Raw genomic sequence first — 20,064 nt, forward strand, 5'->3', positions numbered from 1 at the left:
TACAAAGGAGCTGGGAAAAAAAAATCAAAATCACAGTTTGTTAAAATGGAATGACAAAGGAAACTGTGTTACAGATGTTAGCATGTCTGCAAAAATCACTCTACATATCTATTAACAGGGTTTCTTGAATTTAATCACCTGAACTGGAGATCAAGACATTTCTGTCCAGTTTACTAATGAAGTCAAGTAATAAAAAGCTGCACAAGGGTAACTTTTTTAAAGAGCTAGACTTTTAAACTGTTATTTCTTAAAATAGTAATGTTGGTGGGACATCAACAATCCACTTTTATTAAAGTGCTGTTTGGAAATGTATTTGCATACTATGATTTACTCAGTTTTAATGTCTTAATGATTGCTTTGGAAGCAACATATGCACCAAAATAATATTTTCCGAGATTATTTTGGAATGCAATGTTTTAACAGTATTCTTTCTAAATCAGTAACTTCTTACATGTATGCATGAATATTCATGGAGTAATTTAGAGGTATATGGACACTTTATTTGGCACAGCATCACATATGTTGTAGCCCAGTATTAGTGAGTATTATGAGAATCTCACCAGCAGGATAAAAAGCTAACAAAATGTAGTAAGAATTATGCTGAAAGCAGAGAAATACAGGACTGCTAGTCCCAATCTGGAAGCAAAAAAGATTCTGCTCTTCTGTGGATGACGTTGAGCCTGTTTGATGGTTTTGTTATGATTACCTACCTATTGCAAGCAGAGCTGGTGGAATCAGGCCACTTTCCCTTTCTTTTCCAAAAATATAGCATGAGGTTAAACCAGACTGGGATAGTGAGCACTATTCTCTTACCCATTTATAACAACATTCTTAAAAATAGAGCAAGAACAAATAAATGAAGGAATTCAGCAGGGTTCTTACAGTGTCACTGTCACTTGGTTGGAACTGGAAAGGCTGCGGTTTGTGAAACACAGAGTTCTCCTGTAAAAACAGCTGTAGATTGTAATCCCGCACCACCTGAGAAAATAACAAATGCCATTTAGAGCCGTTATTTTGTAAACTTGAAAAAATGCTACAGTAAAATTAGTACATTATTTCAAACAGAGACAGAACCTTGAATGCAACAAAAGGAAATACAGGACCTGATTCTGGGCAGTACTACCCACAGTTATTCAGAAGTGACTGGCAGGACACACACTGAACAATAGAGACCTAAAAAATACCTGCCATTAACCAACGAAAAATACTTCAAAGGTAAAATGGGGAAAAAAGTCAACTATCAAGTATACAGTATGTGGTGTCACCACCACAAATATCTTTCTCTCCTCTTGTGGATAATTTCTTGTACACAGTTCATTCTTAAGCTGAAATGTCTTATTTTTACACAAATTATTAGTTGCAGGAGCTGAAAAGACTATTTGGAATAATGCATACAAAATCAGTTGCAAAATTCATCTCTTTATACTAAATTGCTTTCAGAGAAAACTCTCATAGCTTGCATTTTGTTAAACCAAAACTACTTCAGCTACTAAATTTGTTTAATGATACATTTCAGATAGCATGACACGTATCCCTAAACAAATCTCTTATGTCACAATTTACACATATTTATAAAGAAAAACTCAGTGATTGCAATATGAAAAAATAGTATCACTGGTTGAAGAACTCTAGATAGTATACACTGCTTCAATTGATGAAAATGCGTAAATAGCAACATGAAATTATAAAAATCTACTACCAAACTGAGGGCTTCAATGTACAGAAGTGTATAATAAAGATGGTATTTATCCAGAAATAGCAGCAGCATTGTATATGACTGAGAATTCTGGTTACACTGTATGTACAATAGTAAATACAGCATGTTCTCCAACGCATCAAAATGTTGATGCTTGTGTTACCGAAATACTGAATTGTAAAAAATTAATCTTCAGTTAAAAAAAGTAAATAGTCCTCCAGGGCCAATAATGCACTCATTTAAAACAGTAAAGTACATAATTACTGCACCAATTTGAGCAGTTGAACGTAAACACATTCAAATGCGTAGAAATCATACAGAGAAGGCATACAGGGAGTCTGTATTAGGAATTTCCATAAATAGAAATTTGGAAAATACTAAAGAAGGAATCATGTGCAGCTTCAGATGGTGCTCAGCAATGGCATCGAGATCATTTATGTTAAACAGCTCCAGTCTTCACATAGTCCTTTATATATATGTGAACACCAACTGTAGCACACAACTCTGTGCCATGTCAAATATCTGAAACTATTTTAAACCAACTTCCAATTAGAACGAAATCTGAAAGTGTAGTTACTGAGGACATGAAAACCTATAAAGTTATTTTAATGCAATAAGCTTTCATTCTAGACCTCTAACTCAAAAGCAACTCAGTTCTTCAAAGAAGAAAAACCACCTTTACAACAGCACTCGTAAGAAATTTTCCCTCAAAGCAACAATACTTAGTTATAAATGAGAACAACTGTTATCATAACGTGAGACTTGGGAGAATGTGCAAGTCCAGCAAATTAATACCCCAGAGCATTTTGCACAATATATTTGACAACTGTTAAAAAGAAAATAGAAAGACACCTAAGCAACACAGTATTCTCATGATTAAGCAGCAACTCTTCCAAATGGATTTCCTGTTATTCAGAAATTAAGTCAATGTTCTCACGCAGTTTCTTTATGAAGTCAATGTCAATTGACATGTTAAAACAGACTTGAAATCAAATGTGAAATACCTACCATATGCAGAAAGAAGGCATAATCAGAGACATGCCTAAATGAAATTATTTGCCCTAGCTTGGTGAAGCTTCCTACCAGAAACATCACAGAAATGTTATTCGAAACAGCAAATGGAATTTCAGAAAATGTTCCAAAGAAAATCAGATTTTTTCCAAAAGAGAAGTGCACGAAGTACAAGTCTTGAATAAGACTGTTCAAGTGAAAAGGAAGTTAAATTGCATTTTCATATGCTCAGTGTCAGAGGGTAATATTTCCTGGACATGCCAGAGGAATGACATGGGTCACCCCAACCTAGCAGTAATAAAACCTCCAAAGCTGCAACAAACAGTGCTACGATAAGCTGTGAAAAACCTTCATTTTATACAGAAAACTTGTTTTTGAGATGTTTCCCTCTATCTGCATTAGCATTAGGTGACTGACAGTCTCCCAAGCAGCTGAATACAACACAGCCTTGCCCATCCGAAGCAGCCACCTCTGGCTCTCCGACACTCAAGAGGTAAGCAGGCACTTCTGGGAAGCAACTTGTCTTGTTCTAAAACAAATACAATTTAATTCCATCCTGTAAACAGAAATATGGTTTACATGGAAAAACTAAAGCATTTCTATCAATGATCTAAAGTGTCTTTTCTAAACGTAGCTTGGCAAGCTTGTGATTTTGTACTTAAAACTAACAAAAAACAGGTGAAATACTAAAAAAACCACAATAAATATTTAAATCTTTGCTTTGATAGCAAGCTGGTTTTTATTCCAAATTACTAACTTGCTAACAAATTTGTTACATATTTAACAGTCAAGCTACTTTTGAAGCACATGCATAGCTTTTGATGTAGAGCTTCTGCACCGGATTCACCTCTCCTTTTTGTGCTGATTCCTGCAATGCGGACCTACAAGAAATGCTTAAAGTTCAAAAGAAAGGATGAGCAAAGCCTTCGTCCGTGGAATAAGCCACCGATTAACGTGTTTAGTATTTCAGAGCAAGACACACGTTTTCAGTAGTAATGTAATACAAATTTTTCTTCTCTGCATTCTTGAACTACAAGAAAATTGGTGCTGATGAGCTATAAACCAGTTGTAAAAATCCTGTTCTGACCTGACAGCTGTATTTACATTTTTGTTCATTCTCCAGGCATTGTACTGAGTAAAGCAGAAACAGAACTATTTTCCTCAAACATACAGTATGACATTACTGTATAAAATAAGCCAGACCTGCAGGCTTCTGGCCACACAGAGGCTTGCTAACACAAGCTCTCACAAGCTCAGCGCACACAAATATACGGCGAAGGTATTCCTACGCAAATGAGCTGTTTAGAAATGACAGTTTAGTTACATGAAAGTCCCAGACAGGCAATATTCCAAATATTCTGATCACAAAGCATTGAATACAATATTGAGAAATTAACTATGAATATGTAGACATTATATAGAAGCATATTTATTTAAAAGATTCAAAACCAGCATTTTTGGGGAAGATATTTTAAGCCGACTCGAATGATATACACCAAGGTAAATTATTGAAAGTCTTTTTCCAACAGAAGATAAAATGGTATTTTCATTATCTTTACAGTTGCTGCCAAGTAAATTCAAAGACAAGCTAGCACAAAGCCAACTTTTAATCCACTCGTTTTGTATCTAATAAGGTGAGAGTTAGCATGCTCGCAGGTGAGTAAGGAACATGTTAAATATGTTGTTTCTACGTAAGTCCCTGCATAAACGAGCTCTGTTTCTGTGCGGGTGGTTAAGGTATCCGTATAAAGGAACACTATGACCGCACCAAAGCGGCTCCTTTGAGCTCAATGGCAATTTTTTTTTTTTTTTTTTTTTTAGCCCAGAAGATGAATTATTTAAGTATCAAAATTATCCTGGAAGCGATCACGTATTCCTGATTCTGGCTGCTCAACAAAGCAAACAAACCACGTCTATGACAAGACTCTAACCTGTTTTCTGTATTTGCCATTCTTAATTCAAAGGAGAAAACGCCGTAATGTTTTGGTTTTTAAGTTGATAGTCAATTATTAAGAAATGATCCAAACAGTTTCACAGGGCTTTACTGTGATGGATGACTAATGTGGTTCCACATTACCCAGTGCAGAACTCAGCTGCAATTTCTCTTTCCAAACAGGCAGAGTGAGTATAACTGAACATCTCTTGATTGCTGTTCTCTAAAGACTTGTACTGTTTAAATGCACTCATGAGAATGCAATCTGGGTGGCAACAGGAAAAATTCTCCCCGAGAAAACTGTCTAGTTTCTTTTAACTTAATACCACTCAGGAGTAACCAAAAATAATAACCACTCAGTTTTGTCATTATTTTGGAAGCAAATCTTAAGCCTGGGAACTTATATATGCTGTAAGTGTTCAGTTACAAAAGATCATTCAGTAAAAAACTTACCCTGCTGGAAGTCTCCAGTAAAAACTGGAATGTGTTTTGTACAGCTTGGCATGTCTCTAGTTCAGTCCTGCTGACTGCCATTAAATAAAAAAATCATATACATTTCCATCAAGAGCCTGTATGAGAGAAAGAATTTGAGAAAATTAAGAAAGAAATTAAGAAAAGCAATGTGTACTTTTGTATATGATTAATATTCATGTTTAGGTTTGTAAGATGCTCATATAATTTCTTTTAACACATATTCACCTATAATTATTGGCCTGGATAGTGACAGGTGGACATCTTTAATTTTTGACAAGGAGGAATGACAGTGCTTAATTTCCATTAGATGGCACCACAGAGCACCGTAACAATATCACATTATATTAAATTATTTCCATCCAGTTGTGTAATATGGCCATAGCAGAGCAGTGAGGTCAGGTTTGGATAAGTGAATACATTCGGGGAGATGTCATTTATGTCAAGAAAGGGACCTAGTAACTGGAAGGATATGGGGCTTCTACCAGCCCGAGCACTCTTCAAGTCACTGTACCGCACTCCAAATGACATTACCAAGACACTCAACATCTGTATGTGTCAGATACACAGCTATTTGCTTATTAAAAACTGCTGATCAATAGCTGCCATTTCACACTAGCACAACATATCTCTTCTGTGCACAGAAATACCAAATACATAACAAAAATGTATCGTGAACTTAGTAGTTACCAGAGGATGACGAAGTTCAAACTCAAAAGCCCTGTTGTAACCAGAGCCGTAAAATCACATCACATGGCCTAGGTTACATGTAGGTTGAATGCAAGTTCTGTATGTCTGCATGTACGACTTTGCAAGTGACTGAACATTTCATTTAAATATTCAACTCTGGATATATTTAAATATATATTTCACAGATATCCGTTTCAATAGTATATTCATTGAAATAGCGTATACCAGATTTCAACAGATTCAAGAATGCATTTCTATATAAAATTGCATTTGATTATATAAATCACTTTGAAAAGTCAGGGGGAAAAAAAAAAAAGGTGAAATTGTGCAAGCCTTAAGAAATAGTTCCTGCCCCAGCAAAATCAAGCCAACATTTAAGACGAGGCTAACAGACACATGTAAAGTAGACACAAATCACTCAGAAGTGATGACGAACAGCAGAAGAGATTTTCCTTCTGCAAAAAAGTTTCACCCACCATCAGCACACAGCTACAGCAACCACCAGATAAAATTAAAACTTAACATACAGACATCCTTAGTGAAGGATGCTTTGAGGAAAATAATAAAATTGTGCAACTGGAATTCTCGTGTCCAAAATTTTATATCCAAAATCCACTTTATACTACACTCTTTTCTTCATCCTCCACCTACCAAGTGTAAAGTACTTCCTGGCACAGGCTGATTTTCTCCTTCAATCTTAGACATTAAACCTGCCTCAAACTTGCTAGTGCAAAAACCACGGCCATCAGAAAACAAACAGATAGGCCGCCATGCCAAACTAGCAGCAAATACGGGAATTTCTTTCAAGCCACCACAATGTGGCCGGCTCACTCAGCCATGCTGCCAGCTACCCGTATCAAAGGCCGGTCTCGAGGGGTCAGCAGCCAGGGCAGCAACTTGAGGCCCCCAGCCACGGGAAGGCTCTGTTAAGCGAAGGAAGACGCACCGTATGGCTGGGAAAGAGCTATAGGTTAACTTCTCCAGGCTCTTACAAGTGATGTCAGCTCTACCAAATACACTGTTAGGCATCATTTTTTTAAAAATTCTTACTAAAATAATTACGTAATATGAGCTTATGGCTGGGATGTTCATCTGACAAAGATGTCAGGAAATTCCCAACCGCAAATCCATAAAAACTTACAGCGATACACATATGCAGCTTCAGTTCTTGTCTCTCTTGGTATAGGCACAGCTTTACTGGAATTCATCTTGCAACGCACATGTAGTTCATAAAGCATAGTCCTAGGTTAGCATGAGGATTTTAACACTTCCTGTGCTTTTATAACGCTAAACGGATGAGCCCTCAGTATCATAGTTATATGAGTGCAAAGTTAGCATCCCATTTCAAGGGCATTTGTTTTCACATCAAATACGTACAGTCCCAATAGCAGGTCTGTCTTGCACTTTCAGAGAATACAAATGATGTATAAAATTGCCAAGACTGGTTGTGCCCTCAGGAGAATTGCTGCACGACCATGGCAATCCTGAAACTCCCCCAAAACGGAACTTGCAGACTTTTATGATCAAGCATATCTGTTCCTAAAGCTTTTCAGATCAAACACCGGGCTGGAGAGCAACTCTGCTAATAAATGTAAATAAATAGTTTAAACTTGGCAAAGCAATTATAAATGCTCAGTTTGCAAAGCAGCTGTGATTTTTTCATTCCAGTATGCTATAAATGAGTATTTCAGAGCTCGCTCCCCCTGCCTTCATATCAAGCCCATATGTTCTTTTTATGTTAAACCCAGCAGGAGGGGTTCATGTTATTTAACTTAAGACTTCTACAGTGCAGACGTCTACGTCGGAGTTTGTCACTCTAGGTCCTTTTTAGAGTAATGGAGAGAAGTTGGTACTTCTGTGGTGTGATTCATCTCCCTCTAAGATAGATGGCTAAAACAGGTCAGATGAAACACAGCATGCTAAGTGCCTATTCCTCTTCACTGACCGTAAATAGCGCCCAGACAATTAGCTTAGATATACACGTCTACGCGGTGACCGTACAAAGCTGGGTGAGATGAAGCCCATCTCAACATGTGTTTATTCTCTGCAACTGTTATCTACCAAGCACTAGGAATTAAATTCTTCTTCTACAGCTATATTCTATAGTTCTAGGAATATAAAAAGATATATAAACTTTAATTTCATTTTTCCCTCACTTCTCTTTCAATGACCGCAGCTCTGAAGTTTTGTGCTAAAATGCCAGAATACCCCCCTCAATGTGATATAGAGATATAGAAGAAAGATATATAAGAAAGAACAAAGTGTGTCAAAACATTAGGAAGCATACAAATCTGTCAGCATGTGAATACTGCATTACAGCCCTTCTCCTTTCATTAATTAAAAGCGGTTTCAATATGATGAAGTTTTTAAATACCGATGAGAGCTGCCAGAATTGAAGTTATTAAAGTCAGCGCAATACAACACAGGCACATTTGTCAGCCAAGTACACCCACAGCTAAGCGCGCAGTCCAACACGCTAAAAAACTCATCATTGCACAGAAAAAGTGACAATCCCATCAGTTACAGGATTAGAGAGCTGGTTGGTTACAAATTGCTTTCAATGATAACGTAACTATTCATTCTATAAAATGGTAATTATTACATCAAGCTGGATATGTTAATATTAAAACAAAAGATTTGACTTGCTGAACTATACAATATAAATTAACATTCACGTGGGATTTTATAATATCTAATCTGAACCTCATTTACTTACAAACACTCTAACCCAAACCACTGAACATCACAATTTAGGTTAGAAATAAAAAGTCTTTTCAAAATTTCTGATCACACCACTTGAAGAGAAAACTGGGGTGTGTGTGAGGGGGGTGGGAGATCAAAAAAACCCAACACGCATTATTTCACTACAATGGCTTTTGTTCTCTTTCTGAATCTCAAAAGATTACTAAATCACTTACTGTATTACAATCGGACTGAAAAACCTGTCTTTTTCCAACCTCAAAAGGAAATCAAGATTTTTTTTTTTTTTTAAAAAAAACAAATCTAGCATCAGAATGAAGAGAATATGAAGTTAAGTACTATGGAATTACCATTTCCAAGGACAGCAAAAAATTTATGTTTTTTAAGAAATAATTTCTTTACAGTGAAATTGTCATACTAAAGGTAAAAAACTACTTCCTCACCTGAGTCCAGAGATAAAGGCTGAAATTAGGACTGACAAAAATTGAAACTGTTAACAAAGGCAATGGATACACAACCAAATTAAAGTGTATTTTTATAAGGAATCCTATATGTTAATTCAAATCAATAAAATGATGGGGGGGGGAGAACATTTTTCTGGTTTCAACATAAAGTTTCAAGTACAATGTAACACAGTTTTCCTAGGAACAAAATTTCAGTCCCCATATAGATCATAATTTTGAGGAGGTTTTTCTTTTTTGATTCAAGAGATTATACTAAACATTTTAGAAACTAACTTCTATTCTATTCTAACTCATATGCGTTGGCTTTAATCATTCTACATTCTAAAAAGATTTCCTCAAAAGCAAAGATGTAAATAAAACTATTTTAGATATCATTAGTATATTTGGTTGCCTTTGGGACATTGCTCTTAATTTAAGATGCTAATGTATGATGTAGAAAAGACACCGTGTTGAACATCTCATGTTCATTCATGTAACTTACTTCGAGGTCTCTTCACTAGAACATTTACAGGTCTCAGTCACATTCCATTTAAAAATTACCATTTCAATTTCTTGGAGAAGACAGAGAACAAGCTAAACTACTATGCATTTTTTGTTTTAAAAGACTCATTCCTTCTCAAATCCCAAAGAAACAATGGAAATTATTTGACCTGTGCATAATGCAGACCAGAGTCGTGCAAAGGCACCAAGGGCAGGTCTTCCATTTTATCTCATTTATTTCTGAAATATTCCTGTTATTCTATTCATGTTTGTCTTGCACAGAAACTGCTAAGCCATGCTGAAGCTTTACTAATATTTTTACAGTTTAGAATCAGGTGTTCAAATTAAACCTCTCATTTAGTGATCTGAATCCACCAGGCACCAAATCCTGGACCTTACAGTACCAAGTTAAAAAAACACAATTAAAACCACACTTGTAAAGCCACGTGTGTTTTCACTGACTAATTTACACTAGCCTCATCTGAATCATCACTGCCTATAAATAATTTCGTATTTTTAAACACGAGCACTTATATTTTTGTATATTTTTGAACTCCCTAACCCTCACTGGAACCCCACTCTTTCGATAAGACGACCATTGTGGATCAAATGAAGTTTTCATTTGTAAACACCCAACCTTTTGTGAGTTAATGTAACTCAACAGTTTACCTGTGTGTCGTGGTTTAACCCCACGCAGCCGCTCACTCACCACCCCCCCGCTCCGGTGGGATGGGGGAGAGAATCGGGAGAGCACAAGTAGGAAAACCCCCGGGTTGAGATAAAACAGTTTAATAATTGACATAAAACAAAATAGAACAGTAGTAGTAACAGCGAGGACAACAACAATAACAGAATATACAAAGCAGGCGATAACGATGCACAATGCAACTGCTCACCGACCACCGACCGCGTGTCACGAACAGGGGGCGAGCCCCCCCGCACACCTGGTTTTTATACTGAGCATGATGTCACATGGTATAGAATACCCCATTGGCCAGCTGGGTCCACCACCCGGGCTGTGCTCCCCCCGCCCCGTGCGAGCAGCACCCAGCAACAGCCAAAGCTGTTGGGCCATCAACGCTCCTTTCATACCAAACCCAAAACACAGCACACCCCCCAAGCTACTGGAGAGAAAGTTAACTCTGTCCCAGCCGGAACCAGGACACTGTGCTAATTTTCCCTATGCCGAACATTAAAAACCTTGACAAATGCTTCGTAAGCCGCCACCACTTCGCCGGGAACAATATAGCTGATGTTGAAGGCAAAGAATTTCCTTACATGGGTGGAGGTAACATAAAATTAGACCTGACGCTGCCCCACCCGGACTACAGTCTGAAAACGAAAAAATAAGGAAAAGTTTTAAACGAACTGAACAAAAATCATTGTGTTTGTGGAGTGATAACTTTTCTATGAAGTCAATGGTATTGCATCAGGGTAACGTGACATATTTTCCTGTTTAGTAATCAAAGCAAACCCCTCAAATAAAAAGGGAGAGCCATATCACAGATGCTTTCTCTCTATTTTAGGTAGCCTATTAAAAATTAAAACTAAATTCTTCTACCATTCTATTCTCATTTGCATTAGAAACCCTGTTTTATCTATCCCTGATCTGTTTTGTTTTGAAAACAACCTGTAAGTTAAGAACAGGGACTCTATTTTTCATCCTGTATTTTCCGTAACACTACTCTAAACTTTTTCTTACTTAACATTAAAAAAACCCCAATATAAATTACATAACATGCATGCTGAGTGAAGCTTTTTGAATGTTTGTGTTTAAAACTTAAGCCTATAATCTATTAAATAAACAGTGTGATCTCACGGATGGTGCAGTCTGGGAATTTTCAGTTGAATGATTTTGGTAAATGAGACTGCAAGTGTTTTCATTTTTATATGCAGATACCTCAGAACATAAAAAGGAACATAAAAAAGAAAGGTTGGCGTACATACAATAATAGCTAAATTGTTAACAGGAATTATTACTATTAAGACATTAGCTTAAGCACCCTTCTGGGTCTATGAGAGGTTAAGAACAAAATTTGTACATGTTTTATCCCAAGCATAGCAACGGATCCCATATTATTTGACAGTGAAGGATAGAGTATTTTAAAAACTCGTCTAAAACTCAGAAGTAATAAAGTCAACAATTTGAATCAGCTGGCTTTGCTGAACTCAGCAGTATTCGGATCAGTGATACGTAACAGCATTTCCCAAGGACATTGGGAGAGAAAGGAAGGAAGGTCAGGAAAACCCATCCTTTTCAGTTAACAGTTACATTCCACAGTGATTTTCCCCTAAAAATGCTGATTCCTGGTAGTAATTTATTCTAGGTATCATTTTCTCGTAATACAGAAGAGGAGCTTGCTTTCTTTAAGTCTTTTTTTCTTTTTGAATTCTTCCATCGCTGTAGTATTTGTCACTACAGAAATACCCTTCTTCTCAATCAAGACATCCTAACATAAAAGTAAATCAGGTCTGTGAGTATTTGTCAACAAAACACGACTTCTATATATAAATTACCAACAAACCCAAGATCAAAGCAAGAGAAGTGTCCCTGAACAGCATGCCTGCAGCAACCATGTATCTGCTGACATAAAACTAGTGCGAGCTTCTGCATTTCTCAGTCATTGCAATCCTGTAGGAACAACTGCGCGGCGTCTGCACCGATCACGATATTGAAGTCTGAAGTCTGACTTAAAAATGACTGGAAGCCTGCTGCCTAGCCTGCCCTTCACAGGCTCAGCAGTTGATAAAAATCCTCTTTTTCTGCTGAACTGTATGTGCAAGTAGAGAAAGCTGCTAAGAAAAGCTGATGACAAAAACCTACTCTCTTCTCTGGATCAAAAAATTAGTGCTGAATTTCTTCATCCTACAAGGAGAAAAGACCATCTAAGCTTAGCTCTGTAAAATCAGAATTTCAAGTTACACAGTAGTACAGCCACACAGTTTGTATCCAATGCAAAACAGTGCTAAGCTAAGACCATAAAATTATCTGTATCCCAGGATAATCTTGCACATCTAAAGCTGTTGTATGAAGCACGCTTCATAGTGAGGTCCAGGTCCAACTCACTCTTGGTGAAGTAACACTAACTAGTTCTGCCTGTGAACATCCGGAACTTAGTGGGGTCCCACAAAAGGGAAACACAACTACCCTAAAGAAGACACATCTGCACAGAGCAAGGAAAGACTATTTAATTTGGGGCAGGCAGCTGCTACTCAAAACGCAGAGCTATGAGAGTTGGGACCAGTCCCAAAGAAGCAAGTGTAAAAAGGAGGCAAGAATGAAACCCTGGTTAGCAGGGTTAGCTATGCAGCTACCTGGGATGTCAACAGGGAAAAAAGTTTTCTAAATCATAATTGAGTTACACCAACATTTGTTCCTTATCCAAGGTGTGCATTCCTATGCAGAATATTGTTCATCTGCTCATGCTGATCCCTTCAACACTTTGTAAAAATTAAATACTGCAGCAAAACCACTCTACTTTTACTTTAATTTCCCAATTAAAACTGCTTTTGATTGCTTCCTCTGTAACATGGCATTTTCAGCTCTACTCTGGAAGTATTTCAGTTGATACCAACCCTAAAGTACAGGTGGACAGCCAAGTGTCCTGGGTACCTCAGTTGTCCTAAACTCCTGTAGCACGCAGCTTCTTTGAATGTCAAGCATTGTCAGAGACAAAGTATCAGCCAAAACAAACAAAAAGGGTAGTAACTTGCAGACATTTTTACTTTGCTAGCCCTTACTGCTCTTAGAGCAAACCCTTCTACTTCCCTAGCCACCAACCTGTTCTTATCTCCTTGAAATTAAGAAGCTTTTGGCCCAGTAACTCAAGAGTCCCTACAGAAAGATCCTCTGCCACCTCTCTGGCTTCTGCTCCTTCTTGCACTTTCATAGAAAATAATTTTAAGGAATTTCTGTAATTGTCTCGCTGTACTGTTGCTGTCAAGCTAATTAGCTTCTCCGGTTTCTTTTTATTTTCTTTTTCTTGAATCAACATCCTGCATGACTGCGTGTTCTTCAGAAGAACATTCTTAAACAGCCAGCTGTGAACAAGGAAGTGAAAGATATTCCAGAGACATATCCATACTGCTCAGGAGCAGAGAAATGATAAAAAAATCTGGGAACAAGTGGAATTTAAAAAAGCAGACCAAAGGGTAGGAAGAGAATATGATGAAAAAGGCTGCAAAATGCATAAACTGTCTATTTAAATCAACAAAGGTTGCAGAAGCTATCTTAGTTTCCTCATCTTTTCCGCCAACCTAGAGAAGGAGCTTTCATCATGGCAAACATGGGAACAATAAACACTAGAAGACAAGAAGTGCCCTGACTTCTGTTTGCTTGCCTTTCAGTTCGGTGCTCGTAAACACACTTTGCACTTTCCCTTACCCCAGAGCTTTGTATTTTCTAGTGTCAATAGTTTTGGGCTTGTTTGCAAGTTCTTTGTTTGGTCTCATTAGTCACTTGATGATTGTTCTGCACATCATTTTGTTCCTTTACAATTTAGGCAGGGTCATTGTTTTTAATGACAAAACCTTTGTTGCTGGTGCACTGAAGTCTACTCCGAGCACAGAAAAACATGGAATAGCCACCAACAGATGCCCATCACCCTCCCCCAATCCAGAGACAAAGTTCCTTTAAAACAAGTATAACCAAAATTAATGATAATATTAAGTACTCCTAGATATGCCTCCACAGATCTCATGGTAGTCCCCTGTAGTTGTCACATTTAATGATGAGGGTCTGGTAGGTGAACATAGGCACCGAAGGAAATCTCCTTTGGAAATTCTTCCTCTTTATTTGTTTGGAAATAATTCTTTGCCCCACAAGGCAGACAGCCGTGAGAGTTACCTGATGAAGACAGCATTAAATCAACACTTCAGGGTTCAAGAATAATTCCACTTAAATCAGTGGGAATACCCTGATGTAAGATTGCCATAAGAAATGAAAAATTAGATCTTCAAAAATTCTACTGTATAAGGCTTAAAAAACCCTGGAAGATGAAAACAGGTTCTTTATAATCTAGAAATACACCTACTTTTCCCAGGAGTTTCATCTCCAAAGACTTTTTGGACCTATTTTGCTTTTTCTTTCATAGCACTGGAATAAATCCCAAGGGGATCCTTCTTCTGACACGACTAATTTTCAATAAATTGCACTGGTGCAGTCATCTTTGCTTTTGTACTTCCTAATTCTTGGAAAAAAAATTCTGGCTCGAATCCAACACTTAGAAGAAGGCTTTGTGGCAGACTGTCACCGCCACGTTATCTTCATATCTGAAGAGTACTCTATACTGTTCCTGCCAACAATATTTGGCTTCTTTCACGCAGAAAAATGTGTATTTAGATCATTCAGTATTTTGCCACTGATTTCTGCTATTCAAGAATTCTTATGCTGACCACATCATCATCATCGTAACGACCGCTGAACAGCAGTGGAGTATGCGGTGTGTCTAACAACTGCAGCTGGCTTTCTTATTTTTTCTTCAGTAGGAAAATGTACCCAACAATGAATTATTTTGTTGCTCAGTTTAAAAAAATACATATATATTTTTACATAATTTGGAAGGTAGGTTAAAGAAATGTACTTTGCTCGAGAATAGGCTAGAACCATGATGATTCTTAGCTCCTACAGGATTTAGTCAAACAAACACAGACCCATCTCCAAGAAGGCTCTTGAAATTTTTCCTTACTACAGGCTTCCACTGTGTCAAATGTGTGGATTTATCAGCAAGTCTCCATAGAAGCCTCATACTCTAGATGAAACATCCTTGACTCAGACACACCAGCTCTTCTGCGTAAGTCTCAAAATCCTCTATGTTCTACAAGAGTATAGACTAAGGAACAGAAACCTTAAACTGACACAAATGTGCATGTGAAAATGCATTTCATACCAAACCCCATGTTTCTTAATAGTTAAAAATACTCCCTTGGCAGATAAAATGCATTAAAAAATGTGGAAAAAAAAATCAGATACCGATCATTTGCATTCCTCATGAGCTTTTATTTTCTCTTTTGCATCCTTCCATTTTTTTAACCATCTGTTTTGCCATTGCTGTTTCTAGTTTTTGTTCAGTTGATTCAATCTCTATATTATCATTTTAACAGCAGTTAATTTTTTTGTCCAGTGCTTTTCATTTACTTCTTCAAATAAATTCGTTGAACAAAAACTTTTCTGCTCCAACAGAGGCTGTTGTTCCCAACTGCTATTTGGATTTATCACTTCCATATGTTTTTTTTTCTGTACATGGGTTTAAAGTTACCTGTCACTTCCAGTAAACTATTCAGTGAACAGGCTTTTCAAAAGATGTTCTGCTAAGTTTAGTGATGGCAATATTGCAACATTAAAAACTTGAATAAATTTTACCTATTACTGAGCATTTCAGATTCTTATCACGCCAAAGAGACACAACCTGCAGTTTGACGCAGTCCTACAACTGTAACATTGCACTGTCTAATCCACAATACAAAGGGTCTTTTCAGGATAATGAAGACATTTTCCAACTAAAATTAAAATGCATTTTTTAAATTTTATATTAAAATGTCAATTAATTAAACAGTATGAAAAGGGCAGAGCATATTTCATACCGCAAACTGCATGTTCCTGAAAAGGCACTTTACTAAAGGATTACTAAATACTCCTTACCAGTCATATTAAAATTTAAGGACCAAAGCAAATGAAACTATTTTTAGGAATTTTTGTAATCTACACAAGTGAGCAACATGTTCTTATAAGGAAAATAGCTCAGAGTCACAATACTGTGATTATTGTAGTAATTATAGAATCATAGAACAATGAAAGAAATTATCTCGCGCAATAAAGGAAAAAACATCACAGGGGTATGCCAAAGGTACAGCAGCTGCATTGCAGCAGAGAAGATTAATTCGTGTTTCCCAAATGTCGCTCGGGAATTCCACGTGCCAATTATGCGTTATTACTTTTAGTAGTCCATTCTCATTTATTCCCAGGGGAATCATGCTAACAGTTTATGCATGTACTCCTTACAAGCACTGGGTGAGGAGAAAGATAATTTTGGTCTCAAGTCTGTAACTAAAAATATTGTGAAAGGTTTCTCCCTTTTAAACAGATCCCCCCCCCGCCCCCAACACAAAGCCTGGCACAAAAAAAAACACTACAAGCCATATTCCTAAACAAGTATTGATGGGTTCATTGGTTGTACCATTTTCTCCAAAAGCTGACAGTATTTTATAAGCTTCTACTATTTGATACACGACAGTGATGGTTAACAAAAATCAACAGAAAAGTGAACAAAATGGGATCAGGTGGTGTTAAACTATCTTTTAATTAAATCACTTCTTAAGCATGGCCTGACTGGAAACACCTAAATATATTTTACTCTCATAACATCATTTGATGAACATAATTGCATTAAAGTAAGCTTCTTTTCAAACTTACTTCAACACTGCTGCACACTCTATGATTAATGCTCAAACCTTTTTAAAAACTACTTAATTTCACAATAATACTGCTCAGATGTCCTAATGACACTATATGGTCAGAATAGATCAAGCAAAGTTTAAATCACATAGCAAGAGATGTCCCAAGAACCTGGTAGGCTTGGGATTTCTTTGATACGAGGCTATCTTTAATACCTAGTCTTTGCTATTAAGTAAATTGAGACTTTCACCAAAGTTAATTCAATGAACACTCTCTCTGATATCCCCTTTTAAATTTGAAATGGGGTTTCTAGACCCAACTAGATAGCAGGGTCTGTGCTAAACGTAAATGTTGATACATAGAATTTAAATAGAGACATTTGTACCTGAAATCACATATGCATACCATAAAAATATACTATAATAATCCAACTGAAGGAATGCCCATCGAGGAAAGTGAAGCATGACAGAAGTGGGTCAACTATTAAAACTTGTTAATTATTTGGGTATACACATAGTCACAAGTATTTGTGAAGATTTTACTTAGAAAAAAGATGCTTCTCACTCAGATTTGCTGTCTTCTTTTTATCCACCTTTTTCATAGGACTCCATATCTTTTTTAACTTCCCTTTTATTAAATGGAATTCTCATCTATTAAATTAAATCATTGTATCTAAGGTCTAATATAAAACACTGAACAATATGATTAATAGAAGTTTAAAAATTTTATTTCTAATATTCTTTAGCTTGAACTAGAAAGCTGATTTCTACCTATCTCCACATACCTGGTTTTATACTTCAGTCAAAAGTAGCTTCTCCAAATAAATTTAAGCACCTAAAAATCAGGATGTTATCATGATTCTTTCAAACAAATTTTCTTCCAGTATCTTTAGATCATTTTCAGCTCCCATAATTTTGAGTTATGTGAGATTAAAGTCCTTGAACCTAAGCATTTAAACGTTCCTGAAGTTTTTGAAATCCATTAAGATTTTTAAAAGGCACTAATTAAAGGGTGCTGCTCGATGCTTCTGGACGATGCTGCTGCCAAGGGGGAAGCAAGTGCACACACACCAGACGGGGTTCTTCTGATGAGCCAGCTGCACTGAACAGGTTCTTGCCATTAACAATGAGCAGCACTGGGTATACCAGAGAGACATTATTTCTTTTAATTAGCATTCAAGTCGTATGAGCAGTTACCTTAGTGCTTCAGTAATTTGCAAAACATTACAAAATAATTTCCTTGTTCAGTTGGACTACACTGTTCCAGCTAGTCAGTCGTCCGGCATTACGGATCTAATGAATCTACTGGTAGGGAATATTTGCTTCCCTTCCACGACAAGGGGGTTTATCCTAGCTATAAAGCCTTTTTAGCAGAGATGACAACTTGAACAGATGGGATTTTTTTTTTTTTCCCTATATGAAAACTAGTAGGTAGACAGACAAATCATATTGCAGGATTCCCTCCTCCTCCTCCTCCCTTGACCAAGCTTTTCAGCCAGCTTTCCAATCAATTATCTCCCTAGCAATTTGTAAATGCTAAATAGGAATTTCTTGCCTCCTAATGCCCTTCTGTGGCCTAATTCCAGTGGTGCATGGATCAGCTCCGTTCATTTCTTTTCAGAGCAGCTCACACTGAAGGAACAGTTCTCTCCTCTAATATCAGTTGCAGGGCCATTCATTGCTGATGGAGCCCTGAGCCATTTACTGACCTCTCAAAAGGAGCCAAAACCCGATGTTGTGTGTTGCCTTTTGAGCGTGCGCTGCAAGCCACGGCACCCATAAAGGCTCACAAGCACGAGCCCAGAATTCAGCTGCAGGAAGGGATCCCAAGGCAAGAAACTTTTCTAATGACTGTGCCAAAAATACAGCTCAAACAGCCATTGTCCACGCAGGCTATGACAGCTGATGACCAGCTCCTCACCTCCATCCATCCATACTAGCGAACAACTTCACTGTCACCAAACGGACTCATGTTGAAACAGGGAAGCAAAGCTTTTGAAGCTGAAAGAATAAAATGTATCTCACAATTTGACAGCCATACCCTATGCAAACCTTCTCAATTCTGTAAAAACTCTTACCAGGTTTGCCTCCCTCCGGAGTGACATTGAGATGCAAAAAAATAGATTAGAAGCCATTTTTCCAGTAACTTCTTTTAGGATTTAATTATGCTTCAAATTCAGTGTGACATTTTCTATCTTACACTTATCGGGCTTGTGCTATTTTGGGTCTTACCTCCTTCTTATAATTCCTCTCTCTCTTTCATAAGTTAAGTCACTCAGAAATGTTTTCTCCTGCCATTGACGAACAAGACACTACATCAGTCCTCACAGTCTCCATCAGAAGATGGTCATTATAACATGTTTTGCCTTCTTCTAAACTGCTTTCCGTGCTCCTTGAAGACAACAAAATCTATAGCAAGACTGTGCTTCAAACACTCTTCAAAATTTTTCTACCATTCCTAGAGGCTTTGGTAGAGGATTAAAAACAGCTCACCTTTGCCACTAGCTCCAATGCGTCTAGATGACCACCTTCAATTTGCAACCTATATTGGCTAAATTTCATCAAAAATGAAATATCTAGCAAGACAGCTATGCAACTAGATATTTCATTTTTAATGAAGCAGCAGTTATTCACAGAAACCTTTGGATTTCACTTTGAATCATCCAACGGAGCATCTGAATGTTTTCAGTACCAACTCCATTATCACTTTGGTCCTAAATAACCAACTCTGGGGGCACAGGACTGCTTGTTTCTCATATAGAGAAGTCCTACAGACTGCCATTCAGTCCACAGTTTCAGTAACATTTATAGTTTAATATCTCATTTAACAGGACAAAACCTGTGCACGTGCATTCAATTTTAAAAATGGTACATGAGCTTTTCACATAGTTTCAGTGTAAATATGTGTAAATTCGAGGTAACTCACTGAAACATTGGGTGGTTATAAGTAATAGCAGAGAAAAATACCAAGGAAAAAAGTACCTCTTCCCTTGCGTCTTCAATTCTTCAAGTGAACCCGGAGTTGCTAAAAACAAAAACCGCAACCAAACAAAAGCCCATGAATGATCTGTTTGGGATGTCTGTCTCCATGACTTCTAAAATAGGAATGTCGCATGTTTCTAGTTAAAACTTTTCGACGTAGCCCCACCTGCCTCCCAACCAGAGCACACCAGGTGCTTCCTGAGTTTGGTTATTTCTCTGCGCTAGCTACAGAGCGACTCGAAGGC

At 37.3% G+C, this 20,064-nt stretch overlaps 1 protein-coding gene across 1 annotated transcript in view; it reads right to left on the minus strand.

The window, feature by feature from the left end:
- Nucleotides 1-908: 908 nt before the first annotated feature.
- LOC104077740 (FCH and double SH3 domains protein 2-like) overlaps nucleotides 909-20,064 on the minus strand; it is a 31,572-nt gene continuing 12,416 nt past the window's right edge. The window contains exons 4-5 of the mRNA XM_009579088.1: nucleotides 5,094-5,209; nucleotides 909-978 (exon numbers count right to left, since the gene is read on the minus strand). Coding sequence (XP_009577383.1) covers nucleotides 5,174-5,209 — 36 coding nt within the window. The 3' untranslated portion in view covers nucleotides 909-978; nucleotides 5,094-5,173. The remainder of the gene's footprint in view (nucleotides 979-5,093; nucleotides 5,210-20,064) is intronic.

The sequence above is a fragment of the Fulmarus glacialis genome, unplaced genomic scaffold (genome assembly GCF_000690835.1).
Source record: "Fulmarus glacialis isolate BGI_N327 unplaced genomic scaffold, ASM69083v1 scaffold46805, whole genome shotgun sequence".
NCBI classification, from domain to species: domain Eukaryota; kingdom Metazoa; phylum Chordata; class Aves; order Procellariiformes; family Procellariidae; genus Fulmarus; species Fulmarus glacialis.